The sequence below is a fragment of the Anser cygnoides genome, chromosome 23 (genome assembly GCF_040182565.1).
Source record: "Anser cygnoides isolate HZ-2024a breed goose chromosome 23, Taihu_goose_T2T_genome, whole genome shotgun sequence".
In the NCBI taxonomy this organism is placed as follows: domain Eukaryota; kingdom Metazoa; phylum Chordata; class Aves; order Anseriformes; family Anatidae; genus Anser; species Anser cygnoides.
Genome location: NC_089895.1, coordinates 5,490,262 through 5,505,946, shown reverse-complemented (window position 1 = coordinate 5,505,946; position 15,685 = coordinate 5,490,262). Strand labels below are relative to the sequence as shown.

The 15,685-nt window shown below is 40.2% G+C and overlaps 1 protein-coding gene across 2 annotated transcripts; it reads left to right on the top strand.

Moving 5' to 3' along the window:
• The first annotated feature begins 47 nt into the window (after positions 1–47).
• Positions 48–15,580, top strand: SDF4 (stromal cell derived factor 4). 2 transcript variants are annotated; one of them, XM_013194257.3, is made up of 7 exons: positions 48–145; positions 1,469–1,835; positions 9,043–9,179; positions 9,668–9,781; positions 12,355–12,513; positions 13,626–13,801; positions 14,811–15,580. In XM_013194257.3, the coding sequence occupies exons 2-7, from the start codon at positions 1,528–1,530 to the stop codon at positions 14,985–14,987; spliced, it is 1,071 nt and encodes a 356-aa protein (XP_013049711.1). In that variant the 5' UTR covers positions 48–145; positions 1,469–1,527; the 3' UTR covers positions 14,988–15,580. The 2 variants fall into 2 exon arrangements, with proteins under 2 accessions (XP_013049711.1, XP_047923546.1); XM_048067589.2 differs by lacking the exon at positions 48–145 and adding an exon at positions 457–623.
• Positions 15,581–15,685: the final 105 nt, after the last annotated feature.

Genomic DNA, 15,685 nt, shown 5'->3' with positions numbered 1-15,685 from the left:
TGCAGCAGGACAGGTGAGGCCGGGGCGCCGCCATTTTGGGGGCGGGCACGGAGGGCCAGGAGGTGCTGAGGTGGTCAGGGCAGGGGCAGGCGTCGCCGGAAAATCCGTACAAAAGGCATTGTTTTTAACGGTTCCTGAACGAAAGGTGAACGACGAGCACAAAGTTAGGGGTGTTACTGTGGCTAGGATAAAGGAGCTGGCAGGGAACTAGCAAAAAAAAATTCGTTCACGCTTGGAGGGGAAAATCTACTATTATTAATTACTAATTATAAATTAAGGGAAAGAAAAGCGAAGGAGGAACTATGCTCGCTGCCCCACGCTAACGTTCAGCAGCGGGGGGGCTTAACCCTGAGGGGAAATGGTGGCGGGGAGCTTTGCGGGGGGGGGGCGGGTGGTCTCCTCTTGCCCTACTCCAAGATGGCCGCTCCCGCTTCGCCACGCACGCCCTGCGCTTGACGCACTTCCGCCGCGGCGCTCGTCCGGCCCGGTCGCTTCTGTCCGCCCGGGGCCGCGGGGTGGGAGCGGGCCCGGGGGGGCCGCAGGGAGCCGGGGGCGCCCTGAGGAGCCGGGTCGGGGCCGGAGGGAGCCGGGCCGGGCATGAGGAGCCGCCGCAGCCCGCACAGGTACCGGGGCTGCGGGCTGGGCCCCGGCGGACGGGGTGGTGAGGCCGCCGGTGGCCTCCCTGCAGCCGCCCCCCCCACAGTCGTGAGGGGGCCTTGTGGGGTGGGTGGGTGGTCGGCGTCCTCCTTTCCCGCAGCTCTGTGAGGGTTTTGTGCTCCCAGACGCCGTGCCGGGGTTCTTCTCCCTTCCCCTGAGGCCTGTGAGCTCGGAGGTGGCGGAGGTTTTCACCCAGCAGCAAGCAGGTCGTGAAAAGGTGCTGCGGGTGGTGCTTTTCCGGCTGCTCTGCGTTCCCAGCTACCCTTAGAACCATAAAATCATTCAGGTTGGAAAAAACCTCTATAATCTTCATGCAGTGGAGCTTGTCATCCCCTCGGTCATTTCTTCCCCAAAACGCCTTGATGATGATCACCTTTCTAAAGGTTTGGTGTGCTGCTGTGCCCGTTTCTGCTGTTTGACAGTGTTAGGGGTGTTGCCACAGCCGGGCTGTGGCTGCCCACACAGGCAGGTGGGTGGTTCGCGCTCTGAGCTGGCCCCTTGCTGAGTGCTTGGGTTTTAGGCCTCCGGTCACCACAACCTGCTGTAACACCCGAAAATGGCTTTCAGAGCAGAGCTAGGCTGTGTACAGGATGTTACCTTCTAAAGTCTTCTGGTAGAGGTTAAAGTTGTACAGAGTGAAAAATGACAAGCTCAATTTCTCGTTCTGTACATTTTATTTAACAGGGATCTTTATTCTTTCATTGCAAATACCCGTGTTTATGTAGATTCATCTGAATTTTAGGAGACTTTATTAGTGACATAATGTTCTACAGTTTTGAATTTGCTTATGCTTTCCCCTTTTTGTTTTTAGGTCATTTAATCCATTCACAGTTATTTAATTGGCCAATATCTGGAGTAAAAAAGGACAAAATGATGTCAAGGCAGGCCTTCCTCTGCAGTTTGGGATCTCTGTATTTGTCCCTTCTGTTTGTATTTCTTCTAATGGATGTTTATGCAAGGCCTGCAAATAACTCAGCCCTCAAAGAAAAGGCAGCTGACAGTAAAGATGAGAATGAGATCTTGCCCCCAGATCACTTGAATGGGGTCAAAATGGAGATGGATGGACATCTTAACAAAGAATTTCATCAAGAAGTTTTTCTGGGTAAAGAGATGGAAGAGTTTGAGGAAGATTCGGAACCCAGAAAAAATAGGAAGAAGCTCATGGCCATCTTTTCAAAGTAAGTTGCATACACTGCCAAGAGAAGTGCAGCCTTTTTCTGATCTTCAGAGTAAAATTAATAAATTTTTATTTAATACTAAAAAAAAATTGTCGTGGGGGGAAGCATCGTTCTGTGAGCAGTGTGCTTGCCTTGTTAGGATTGTAACGTACCTGTACCAAATGTTTTTAGAAGCAAGAACGTGTTGGCAGTCAGAATCAGTATTCAGGATTGGTGCTGTCATCTAGTAAAACTTATGACAAAGCACGTTGTATCTGTGTGACAATGCCTGTGTAGCTTATTAGGGTCAGAAAAGGTAGCAGTACTTTTCCATAGTGTGTTGGGTTTACGTGGCAAGGTTTTTGATAGCGGGGGGCTGCAGGGGTGGTCTCTGTGGGCAGCTGCTGGGCTCTGCTCCATGTCAGAGAGGAGCTGGCTCCAAAAGGGACCCGCTGCTGGCCAGAGACGAGCCATGAGCAACTGTTGTGCCTCTGGGAGAGCAGATTTAAGAAAGGGGGCGGGGGGGAACTGCTGCGCAACAACTGCTGGGGGAGCAAGGAGTGAGAACCAGCACTCCAGCCCCCAAGGTGAGCGCAGCAGGAGGCAGGAGGTGCTCCAGGCACGCAGCAGCAGTTCCCCTGTGGCCTGGGGACAGGCCCCTGGTGGAGCAGGCTGTCCCCCTGCAGCCCATGGGTCCCACATGGAGCAGATCTTCATGCTGCAGCCCGTGGAGGAGCCCCGGTGGAGCAGGTGGATGTGGCCTGGAGGAGACTGCGGCGCATGGAGAGCCCCCGCAGGAGCAGTTTGGGAAGGATGGCATCCCGTGGGAGCAACCCACGTGTCCTTATCTCAACCTGTGAGCCTTTTTTTTTTTCCAGCATACTTTCTTCTCACCCTCTCCTTTTGAGAGGGGGGGGGAGAGAGCAGTTCTGGTGAAGTTCAGCTGCCCAGCAGGGTGAAACCACAAACCACCACACCTAGGTTCCCATCTCAGTGAACCTGTGAACAGTGAAACCATGTTTCTAACTTAGATTAGAATTAGTAAGATAAGGTTTCCTTACTGGTAGGATGCCTACGCAGTTAATTGGAAAAGTAGGATTTTGTTCCATCAGTAAGCTCTATTGCTTTGCTGTAAGTTTGGTTTCAGTTGCCATTCTAAGTTTCTTTTTTCTCATTTGGGCTTATATTCCCTTTGGATTTTGTTCTTATTTCTCTTGTGGCTTCTGCTAATTACTGCAGAGGAGAAAACAGTGAAAAAGATGCAGTAGGGAAGCCAGAAGGGGAAAAGAGACAGAGACAATGGCGTAAGATGGCGATAAACAAACTATAATAATTGCTTTCTGTTCATAAAACTTTCTGCTGGATGCTAAGTGTTTAAAATGTGAGTGTCTGGAAATACGTGAAGTTAAAAATAATTGTCTAACTGCATATATCAAGAATTCAGAAGTTGACATGAGAATAGAAAGGTTCATTTTTTTCGTAGCATTTTTGAAAACTCGATATAGCTGTTTATTAGGTGTAAAAAATTAACTTTTAGGCATTGAAACTTTTCCTTTTGTAAAGCACTTGTGTTAGAAAAGGTGTGTGTCAGCTAATGCAACTTCAGTAGGTAATCAGTTGGAGGTCAGTAAACAATAAAAATGAAAACCAACGTGTACTTGTAGACACTAGATGGCAGAGTTGGCTTTATTTGCATTTTTGCCATTGAGGATTAATTTTACTAGAACAGTTCGGATTACGCTGGTGCTGTTACTGGTGGTGTGGGGACGTGCGTATATGTGAGATGAAGTGAGGAGGCTTAGCAAAGCTTTTTTTTTTTTACTAACTTTTCATTAGTGGGGAAAAAAATACCAGTAATAACACTTCTTTTTTTCCTGATGTTCTCCTGAGTGAAGGCAGCTAAAGCCAACAGGACAACCAGAGTGCCTTTTACATTTAGAGTACTATTACTTACTATGTTGATATTCAGACCACTGACTTTATTGGTAGGATGCACAAATAGCTCTTACTTGGGGCTGGAAGAACAAGTGGCGTTTTGTAGTTCTGTTTCAGTTCCTGTAGTCCTGTTTCAGTTCCTGTAGTCACTCTTTACTGGCATTAATTGTCTACCAAACCGGTTTGTTGCAAGTTAATCCATCCAAATGTAAATATGAGGATTGTGGTGAGAAGATTACATTTTCTTTATTGCCGTATATGTGTTTAGTGGAAACGTTTATTTGGTGGTTAGTATATCTCGTTCACAATCGCAAACTCTGTTCGTTTCTGCCTGTTTTGCTATGAAGGAGGTTGTTTTAGGCAGCTTAAAGCAATTGGATTAGAGATCAACTTCAGTCAGATCTTTAAAATTACGTTCTATTAGGTGATCACATTAGAAATGCCTAAATGCGTTCTGAGGAACTTGGTTGTTTCCTAGACATTCTCTTAAAGGCTGAGTGAAGAGAGAAATACTACGAGCTTCTGAGAAAAGCTAGTATCTCACAGGTGTCCAGATGCTGCGGAAGTATTTTCTTTCAAGGCATAAAGAAAGCCTGCGCCGTTTTTTGTTAATGAAAGCAGAGGTTCTGTGGTGTGTCAGGATGCTCTAAAGTACTCAGTTCAAAGCATAAACCCTTGTCTAAGGGGTTAGTGAAAATAAAGGTGAAACGTGGAAGAAAAGCTTCCTGAATGATGTTTTTCTAGTTCTTACATGTGACTGAAAGAGCAAGTGGCGTTTCAGAATTCTGTATTTCAGTTTCTTTCGTTGCCCTTTACTGGCCTTGCTTGTCTGCCAAAGTGGTTTCTTACAAGTCAGTCCATATTTCCACTTCATCCTGTGAAACTGGGGCATGGTGCAGAAATCCTGAGCACATCTTGTTAGTCTTAGCCAAGGGTAAGCGATCAGGTACCTTTGGGCAAAGCAGATCTATGAGAAGTTCTTAAGTGACATGCTTCTCTTTCATCCACATCCAAACTGGAATTTTTAAAAAAGTGGGGGAGCTGAAGTCTGCAGTTAAATTAGCTGTGGATCTATAGATGATTCTCTTGCAGTGTGCTGTAGTTTAGCGTGTGTAGGTAGGTGTTGATGGGAGGGAAGGAGGAGGAAGGATGTTGAAAGCAATTGACTGTACTTACGGGGATGTTGATTTCACTAAATCGATGGCATTGGGTACTAGAATTCAGTTTTGGTGAGGTTTTAAGGGAAAGTTGTCTGGTAAATTGACTCACGTCTCTTCTGTACTAAGTACATCAATTCAAACTGATAGATTCATCAGTTTTGTTCAGTAATGTGACGTAAGTGGCTTTCTGTCAGGATGTCTGTGGTGATTGAGTTCCCTTGGTGAGTTTGAAAGTTGAGTACCCTTCTAGGATTTGCATTTTGCTGATGTTTTCAGTGACTTACAGGCAGCCCATAGTTGTGGTTTAAAAACGAAAATCTTTGTGTTAGCCAAGTGCCTTACTGTGAATTTGTCAGGTCAGAGCCTTAGCTACGTCTTCTGTCAACTATTACCATGCATAGATACTTTCTAATTTTTTTTCCTCATTTAAAATTAATGGATTTATCCTTTGCTAAAGCAAAACTCCTTCTGAAACCCACAATGCCTCTAAGTATAGCTCTCTTGAAATTTACAGCTGTGACCTTTTGCTTGTGTTCAGACCGCACGTACAGAATGGTTTTGGCAAGATCCATATCCCTCTTCCCCATGCCCCCTTTCTTAGTTTCAGGTTTGTCTCAGCTTAACAGAGTTCTCATTTCTACCGGTCTGCCTCCCGTCTGTGACGGGAAGATGGTGCTAATGCCGGCCAATGTTGGACAAGAAGCAGGTAGAATTAAAAAAAAAAAAAAGGGGGGGGGGGTGGAGGGAGAAGGGATGTTTTCAGCTTTGTTTTGGAATCTCCAGGTTAGATCTTGGATTTATGTTGTTCAGTTAAGAGAGAGTAACGTGAGTACCTTGACTTATATTTTCCTAACGTGTACATTCAAAAATGCGTCTGATAACTTCTGTGTATCTCTTACGATTTAAGTAATGCCTTGCTTTGAATTCTGGTTAAAAAAATATTTTTTTGTCTGCTTTTCTTTATTTGGATGAATCAGAAGCCAACTCTAACTTTGTAAGTACTTGGTGATCAAGGAAATCTTTTATCTGTAGTCCTTTAGGTAAGAACACTGCCACCTTACAGCCACACGCACACCCGATACATCAAGCAACATTGCAGTGTTGTCATTTAGGTACCTGAAGACATGAATCTGAAAATCCGAGTGGCCAGCTGTTTATTGATAATACTTTCAGACCTTTTGAAAGATGGCCACAGAAGTCTGATTTTTAATGGCTTGTGGCTGAGAAACAGGGCTGAAATGTCTAAAAGCTGTTCTTCCAGGCTTAACATCTATCTTCAGTGCAGCCATTACTACAGGGCTTTAAGGAAAGTTTTACAATTATCCTATCAAATGGAATATTCACAATACCTTAGAGTAAGAAACAAGTTAATGTTTAGTCTGTGAATAGATAACAAAGCTTGAATAGTCACAGATGTGTTAACATTGAATTTAGTATTATTAGAATCTGATATGTCTGATACACATACTACTGAAATATATTAATATTAATGGTAGTTATCACATTGCATAAACTGTTTGGGCTGTAGTCTATCTGTAATTTTCCTTGGGAAGAGGCAGATGAACAGTAAGGTAAGTTTCTCTGTAGTCTTTGTTTCTGAGTTCAAAGTTGTGCTAACAGTAGTCCCTGCTGTATAGAAACTTTTTCTGTCAAGTCAGGAAATAGTACGCTATAGACCTAAGTTTCTGCAAATTAGAGGTGGCACGCTCTAGCTGAAAACTTGATAATGCTTCTTGTAGAAGAAGTACGACCAATATTATTATTATTATTATTATTATTTTGGAGCTGGTATATCATGTTTTGAGAAATTGTCGTGAAACTTCTCAACACAGATTACGGAGGAAGATTTGAGCAAAGTTGTCATCTGTGCTGATGATCTTGCTTGGATTCAGATTGTTTTAACTTAAATTATTTCTTGCCAGTTCTTGTTCTTTGGTAATTTCTGAAAGACTCCATAACAACATACTAATATTCACGAATATGTTTAGAGTGCTCAGGCATGTCTGCCTCAGAGAAGTGGTTCCCCATCAGCTGGTTATCAAATTGGTTCTCCATGACTTGCAGGCATAGGTTTGGAAACACAATTATCTAAGCTCTTCATTATTAGTGGAAATGTTTTTGGTAGCCTGTTCTGAGTGAGATGGTTACCTAAGGAAACATGGACAGTCTTTTTTTCTTTTTTTATTCCATTAGATGTAAGCTTGCTAGAGGACCATATCGTATGTTTTACACAACTGTAAATGTTCCTCTCAAAAGCAGCAGTGCTGTTTATGGACACTGAATGGATTTTATCTCGCCTTATATAAGGGATGCCTGTTTGTTCATGAAAATCTGAGTCACTGGAGACTTCTTGTGAACTATGGTAGCAGAACAAAGGTGTATGTTCATGAACTAGAAGAGCAATGAATGGGATGTTTGTTACCTTAGTTACAATGTGATTTAAATGGAAAGTACAGTTTGGAAGCAGTCAGTTTGATAGCTTTAATCTAAAGAAATTAGAATGTAAAATGTTGAGGGGGGGAAAAAGGCTTTGTTTTCTCCTTTTTGATAGTACCTACTGCATTTCAAAACCCCCATCTATTTACCTGGTAAGTGCAAGGTGGTGCAAGTGGAATGTGACCGTTGTACTGGTCTTGCTATTTACTGAAAAGTTGCTAACGCTGAGTCAGTGCATGTATATATATGTAGAAAGATGTGGTTACAGTATTTAAAAACACCAACACTGCACTTAATAGTTCTATGTCTTATATGATCAAACGCTAGAGTTGTTATTTGTCTTCAGCTTTTAACATTTAGATGACATTTAAATGCAAATCACACTTAATAACCTGACTTTCAATGATAACACTTCAGTAGTGCTAAGACTGATTCAAACAGATAAAGTCAGTCGTTTTTTTAATTGAACAACAGTGCTTGTGGTGTGTTTTAAATATAATCTTGCCTATTACATGTTACTAATGTCTTTCCATTTTTAAATATTACATCTTTAATAAATACTTTATATGCTAAAAACCTTTAGAGTGGCAGGTTATTACTATTTTTTTGTTACTTGTATTTGTTCAATTGTAACTCTTTTGTTCTTTTTAATGAAGTAAGCATTAATGGAATTGTTTGTTTGGCAGTCTGTCTTGATAAAGCAGTATTGGTAGTGCATGAATGAGAACAGTGGAGGTTGGACATCTACTGACAATTTAGCCAGTGAGGCAGAAAAAGTATACAAGTGTTTCCCAACAAGTCTGTAAGTGTTGTTCAGATACACTGTGTGCAGGCATGTATTTTTACAAAACACAGTGAGCCTAATAACTGTAAAAATAATGGGAACAACTAAATGTGCTCTTTTAAGAATTAAAATCTATCACCTGTAGTGTGTTACCAGAGATCAAGGGATCGTAGAGGAAGCTTGATTTCCGCTCCCCTGCCTTGCTTACAAGTAGCAGAAAGTATTAAATAGTTGGAAAGTCCTTGCACTGAGGATATTCACCTTATATTTTCATTGTTTTTGATGCTTGCAACAATTGTGATGTGAGCTAGGCACACACAGAGGCAGCTTGTCAGTAAACATCAGAGATCTTAGAAAATCAAGGGAAAAAGGACCTGGAAAGGTAAATTGAGAGGGACTTACTGGTTTGGGAGAATGATAGGGAAGAAATTCTTCCAAGTAGTGACAGTCTGCAGCAGCTGGCCATTGACAATTCTGAACCATTAGGAAGTGAGCTAGTATGGAATGAGCAACGTCTTTGTAGTTTTCTCTACTTTAAAAACGTGTTCAAAAATAGAATATCAAAATGAGTTAACTTACAGCAAAGTGAAGTAGGGCTGAATGTTTTTGAACTAGGTAGTTACCTCGATGTTCCTGATTTGAGAAAGATGGGTGTGAAAAACAAGGAAACTTTCTACCATGCATGCTTAAGTCCAGAGTGTATACAGTCATCTGTGTTTAATTATGAAACCATTTGTTAACTTGCTGCTTGTTTAATGTTCAAAGAATCTACAAGTTCTCAGACATGGTTATAAATATACTACTTTTTATAGCAACCTAGGTTTGTTATTGTTGAATGACTGGGTTAGAATCCACAAATACTCCCCCAAATCAAACAACAACAAAAAAACCCTTGTCTACTATTCCTCCATAGGGTGGATATAAATAATGATAAAAAGATAGGTGCTAAAGAGATGCAGCGCTGGATCATGGAAAAGACGGATGAACATTTCCAGGAAGCTGTGGAGGAGAATAAAATGCATTTCCGAGCTGTGGACCCTGATGGTGATGGTAAGATAGAATGTTTCCTCCATCTCCTGATGACATCCGAAGTCAGCTGCTAGCTGGCAAACTGACAGGCTGCTCGTTTGATGTGCTGTGCTAAAATCCTAGTTGCTTTGGACTGCATGTGATCCTTTGCCTTTCAAGAGTTTTGATCCATACAGAAGACAACAGAGCAAAGAAGTAATGTGTTTGTCAACACTGTAGTTCTGACTGCTATCTTATTTCTCTTGAATTCATAGGAAATCCTAATTGGCTCCCTCAGGGATGAGGTGAGGATCGTGACATAAATAGGTTATTTTCACAAGGCTTATCTGCTGTAAGGAAACATGAAAGTGAATTGGGGGATAGCTGTCATGTTGCCATTCATAAAGCTTAGTGTAGTGGTTATAGTGCCAAACCAAAAGATTTTAGCACATGCCATTTTAAGAAATGAGACCAAAAGTTCACCATTTAACTATATAATGTCATGTCTGAGATGCAGTTCTCTCTTACAGGCCATGTGTCCTGGGATGAATATAAAATCAAATTCTTGGCAAGTAAGGGATTTAATGAAAAAGAGATAGCAGAGAAGATCAGAAACAATGAAGAGCTGAAAATAGATGAAGAAAGTAAGTGGAGACTGTTGTTGGTGAATGTATGTTTTTCTTCTACTCTCCTAAATCCTGAATGTTAACTGTTCTTAATGTGAGATGAATGTTTTAGCTGCTCTGCTGCCTCTATGCAAACATAAAATGTGTAAGTCATAAGACAGAAATACTTCAGTTCATTTTAACTCAATTCTGCACGGTCAACACTCTGGATAGAGGTGTATATACTAAAAATCTTTGTTCCTTTTTTGTTACTCTCTATTTGAATAGTTACTCATGTTTAATGCTCTGCTAAAAGGTGTTAACCTGTGTTATCTGTGGACCATTCTCTTGTTAACTGGGGTACCAGGTCTCCCCTTGCTCCAAATGAAAGGAAGCTGGGCGTACTTGACTTCTGAAATTGAGGAGGGGCATGTGTACTATCAAACTGTGTTGTGGTTAAATAGGTGTGTGCTCAGGCACTGCGAAGAATGCTAGAAAATAGCAGAAGGTTGCCTAACAATTGTTTCGTGTTTCATCTAAGCTCTCTATTGAGAGATTCTTTAGGTTAGTGAGATTAATCATTTCTTCCTTATTACTTTTGAAACTTTCATTTGAATTTGACTTGTTATAAACATGGTAATGCTTAACAGAGTAACCTTCCCCCCCACTACCCATCTAAATGCATTTACTGTTAAGTAAAACATGAAGCCTTAGCCTTTCCTTGCAGGAATTAGTCATTTAAAAATGGGTTATATTTTCCATTTATCAAAAAGCAACTAAAATGCAAATGGGCCTTTTGAATTTTATGGCGGGGAAAACACCTGTGCAGCATGTTCTATGGCAGTGTGGTTAACTACAGTTTACAGGAATGCTCATCAGATAAAAGATTTGCTGAATAAGGAAAGCGTGTGCATAACTTTTCTACCTAGGTAGCAAGCCACCTTGTTTGGGAAAACCAAATTAGTTATCTACCGCTTCCTGAGGATGATAGGCAAAACTTATTTTCATATGCCAGTGTTGTGTAAAAGCTTTTTGGTTTTTGTTTAATTGTCTGCATAATAGAATAATAGAAGCAGATGATAATCTCTAGCATGCTACACTTTGGAAGCCAAGTCAAAACTGGGGACACAACTTTATATTTAGTTTATTAATATTTTATTTATTTATATTTAATTTATATTTACCTTAGGCAGATAACTAGTTTTGAACTGATGACTGATATTTGAGTTTTGTTTAGGTCTAAAAAGGAAGGCAGGAAAAGGGAGGCTGTCTGTTTTATAATATTTGGAGTTGGCTACACCGTGATTTGATTATTCTGTTCTAACTGGGGTTTTAAATAATTCAAATTTAACATTCACAAATGTACCTTCAGATTCATATTAAGACTCCGAAGGATGTCTGTATTCTTCACCAAAAAAAAACCAACATTCAATGAAGACTTAAATCTTAATTGCAGCTATAATTTCAAAAATGCAGATACTGCCTTTGCTGCTTCTTTTTCTTATAACTCATGCAACCAAAAGCATGCTGGAGATATTCAAGACGCTTTATTGTGCGATGATTGTAGTCTTTCAGAGTGTTTTTAAAACTTGTGAAATGCAAATGCTTCATATTCATGTTTGTTAGTATATTTTGCAGATAGGGTGTGCCACAGGCTGTATTTTTCTTCCAGTTTGTCATTTAGAAAATGCCTACACCAGAAAAAGAATGCTCTGTACAGGTATTTTTTTCCTGTTTGGTTATGTTCAGGACCACTGGTTGCATGTCCTGTTCATGCTGTGTGTAGCAGGGTGGTTTTTCAACAAGTCAGTGGCATAGTTTTAGCGGAAACTCATCTTCAAATTATGATTCTCAGTTGAGCTTAGGAAAATCTCACTTAGAAAGTGCTTGTTGACATGATGTAAGATGAAATAGGTGGAAATGTAAAGTGATTGCTGCTGATGTTGTCTGTTCGTACTTGCATTTGTTTTTTTGTAGCAAAAAAAAATTCTCTTTAATTATAGTAACAATTAAAGCATGTATGGTTTAGGTCTGAAATCTGATTGCATTTTGATACAGAATAGACAAGGTAACTAAAAGGAGTAATAAGTACTCATATCCTGAAGTGACTGGAAACTAAAATACATTTCTTGGTGCTTACTTAACGTTTCCAAACTTTCTTCTGTAGCACTGCCTTCTTATGTCTCTCATAGTTGTAAACAATCAAATTTTTAGGCTGAAATACTGGATGCTGTTTCTGAGTCAAAGGATATAGGTTTTCTGGGTAGGAGATTCTTTTGGATTCTGAACCTTTGACAGGGTAAAAGAAGAAAGGGGGAGCAGGGCAGTGCAGAAGTCTTCTTATAGTGTTCCTTGTCACTTCCTACGTTGAAATTTTGATTCAGGTGTAGCTAAGTATTTTCTTCTCCTAATTTCAGCTCAGTGGTTTGGTTAAAGGATCTTTCCTAGTGTTGCAGCAGTAACTTGTCCTTTAGCATCCTCTTTCCCTAGAAGTTCAACTGTCTAATAACTGGCTCATAGGTCATCCTTGTTTAAACAATTGAGTAATAGGGGAAGGTGTATTTTAAAAACTGTCTACCTTAAACATAACTGTTTTAATCTTAAATTTCTAGCACAGGAAGTTTTAGATAACCTGAAGGATCGATGGTACCAAGCTGACAACCCACCTCCTGATATGTTGTTGAATGAGGAAGAGTTCTTGTCCTTTCTTCACCCAGAGCACAGTAGGGGAATGCTGAAGTTCATGGTCAAAGAAATCATCCGAGATTTGGGTATGCCATTTTAAAAGATGTTTTCTTCAGAGTTGTTTACTTGCAAACTGTTTCGTTGGGTAGATGTTAGATTATTGGACTGCCGTGGCTCAATCTGAAATTTTGGCACGTTTTGTTTGCTCTGTTTTACACATTCTAATATGACATGTTAAGAAAAACATGCTGTAAGCACAAATATTGGTATATCCATGGAGTTGTCTGTGCATTGAGACTAAATTCAGTCTCTGCTTGTTGAAGAACAGCACAGCACTATATGTTACGAAGGTATTCTGAGTACTTCTTACAGAGCTGATCAGCTGCCACTGGTTCACACTCAAGTGCTACTGCATCATAGGGTCTCTAGCAATAGTAAAAAAAAAAAAGGTTTGAATATTAAAATACTCTAAAATATATCAGTGTGAGTGTTTAATGAGGTATTAATTACTTTGTACTTCTGCAGTGTAGCAACCATGTAAGAATTGACATACACTTAAGAAAACGGAAATAGTTGAGGTTTCTAAGAAAAAAGTATTTTTTAAAAATTCATAAGTATTGTCAACAAATGTTTTTTTCTGTTGAGTGAATAGTTATGCATATTCAAAACTGCTAGAAAAAAAACAGTGAACTTCAACTTTGCTAGTAGTTAGCTTAATAAATATGAAGAGTTTCCAGTGATGCTTAAGTGTTATGTGAACAGACAAAACAATTCCAGTACATGGTCCTTTATGAATATTAATTTACTTGAATGCTGATATAAGGGGAGACTGCACACAGCTGTCAGAAACTTTCTGTTGCAGCAGATTTAGGGTGGAGGAAAAAAAACAACACGGCAACATCAATAAAATAAATAGATGTCCAGCCTGTCAGCTGATATATCTTCCAGGCCCAGCAGAGTTCTTTGTTTTTTGTATATTGACAGGTATGGCTTTTAGCTTTCTAAACACCGAATGGGTACCGTAACAGTTTTCTCCTAACCAAGCTGTAAGTAGTAGCTGCTATTCTCTGCTGTAGTCAGGACTGTGGACTGCTGAAACCAGACCAGCTGTGCTAGTGACAACTCTGATGTGAAGGAATATCTCATTTTCATGGACGTTAAGCAAATACTTTTCAGTTTCTATGTACTTCTGTTGTAGATCAAGACGGAGATAAGAAACTTACCCTTTCAGAGTTCATTTCATTGCCTGTTGGTACTGTAGAGAACCAGCAAGCTCAAGACATTGATGACGATTGGGTAAAAGACAGAAGGAAGGAATTTGAGGAGGTCATTGACGCAAACCATGATGGTATTGTCACAATGGAAGAGCTGGAGGTGAGTCTCCATCAAACAGTTCTAGTTTTTAAAATCAATAGGTGGTTTTTAAGTACAGGATTGAGACCGCTTCAGAGAATATGAAGTCCCGAAATATTTGAATTAACAGTACAGGATGTGTGTACTGTTTTGGATTATAGTATTGTGCAACAGTGCTTGCAGTAGGATGTCGTACTGCCCTTTCTCGGAGAAGGGGGAGTTTACCTAGCGTAGTTATTATTCATAGGTATGCATTTAGGGTTTTTTGTCACACAGACACTTGCATGGATATGTAGTGCATGAAAGCGAGTCACAGATTTCATTAGGTGCACTGGTGAATGGGAGAATGAGTCATACTTCCACTTACAAAACAAGTAATTGGCAAACTGTATTCATTTAAAAAAAATCAAACAGGCAAAGTGAACAAACCTTGGGGCCCCAGTAGCTTAGAAAATAGCAGAGAGCTCTATCTTTCAGAGTGTTTTTTGTAAGTTACGTTTTAAAGTGTGGTTTCTAGATTGTGGCCTTTTTAGGCTTCTGTTTGCAGAAGGAAGGATTTGATGCTTAATTTTTGAGACTTCCAACCTGGGTGGTTTAAAATGGAACAAGAAAGTTCTCGATTGAACATCCTCCAAAAAGGTTATGTCCAGAAACAAGAAAATACAGGAGGTGCAGAAAGACACTGTGCTGATTTTAATTTTGAATTTATATTTCTTCACAAATTACCAGGTTTGATGATGGGTTTATTTTGTAACCAAAATGTCAAAAATGTTTGTGGGCACTGGTGCGAACTGAGAAAATTTGTATTTGTTAGAATGGACAAGGAAGCAGTGAATGGAAAAATAGCGAGGAGGGGGATGTAAGCCTGAACCAAAGATGTGCTAATGCTTTTTTCTGTGACTTACATTTGCTTTGGGGTGGCTTATGTTGTTCTCATAATTGTTGAAGTTTACATGGAGCCAGGGTGCATGGTCCTGGTGTGTGGAAACGTGTTCTTGGTTATTGAAAATGACTGATTTTCTTGTCCTAGGAATATATGGATCCTATGAATGAATACAATGCCCTAAATGAAGCGAAGCAAATGATAGCAGTAGCAGATGAAAATCAAAACCACCACTTAGAGCTGGAGGAGATCCTAAAATACAGTGAATACTTCACAGGCAGCAAACTTATGGACTATGCACGTAATGTCCATGAGGAGTTCTGACCCTGCTCGCTTTTCCAGAGTTCTGAAGCACTTTCCTGCTTTCAAAATAAAAATAAAGGAATAAAAACCAACACTCACAAAGAGACAGAAAATTTCCTTGCTGCTATCTGTGGTTATATGCGTACAGTGCATTGTACTAGACTAAAAAAAACTTCCGTCCATATAGAAGATCTACAGCTTTGCCTTCGGTATGTTTAAAAAGAAAAAAAGTTGATTAAATAATGAGGCAGGTACTGGACTGTGTTGGCTCGCCCTGTTTTGTACAGTTAATCCAGCTGAAGTTTCAGCTGCTTTTTGCTAATTGTATTTGGTGGAGGTATCTTAAATATTTAACTTTTCTTGTTGCCCTCTTAGCTGCCGATCCATGGAAATCACAAGTAACACTGAAAGATGTTGGCTTTTGTAAAGGGGATTGTGGCTCAGATACGTGTGTTCTGGCCTCTTGAGGATATCCATACATAGACTGATTGGAAATACTTTTGTTTTGCTCAGCAAATTATACATTTGTATTTTGTTTATGGTCATATCCATTTCAGAATGTTTTAGTTATGGAAATCAGTAAATTGTATCAGGTTGCTGCTGCCTGGACTGTTCTTGCTGTGTGTGTTTTTTTTCCAGTCATGCTCAGTTCTTTTACTGTCCCACTGCTCTGTGTAGTCAATACACATTTAATGGTTTATGTAATCAGTATCAGTGGG

Bases quoted from the DNA above. Each gene is read 5' to 3' on its own strand.
- SDF4 (XM_013194257.3), top strand. From the start codon at position 1,528: ATGATGTCAAGGCAGGCCTTCCTCTGCAGTTTGGGATCTCTGTATTTG. The intron at 1,836-9,042 runs GTAAGTTGCATA...ATTCCTCCATAG, and splicing joins CTCATGGCCATCTTTTCAAA to GGTGGATATAAATAATGATA. The intron at 13,802-14,810 runs GTGAGTCTCCAT...TTCTTGTCCTAG, and splicing joins TCACAATGGAAGAGCTGGAG to GAATATATGGATCCTATGAA.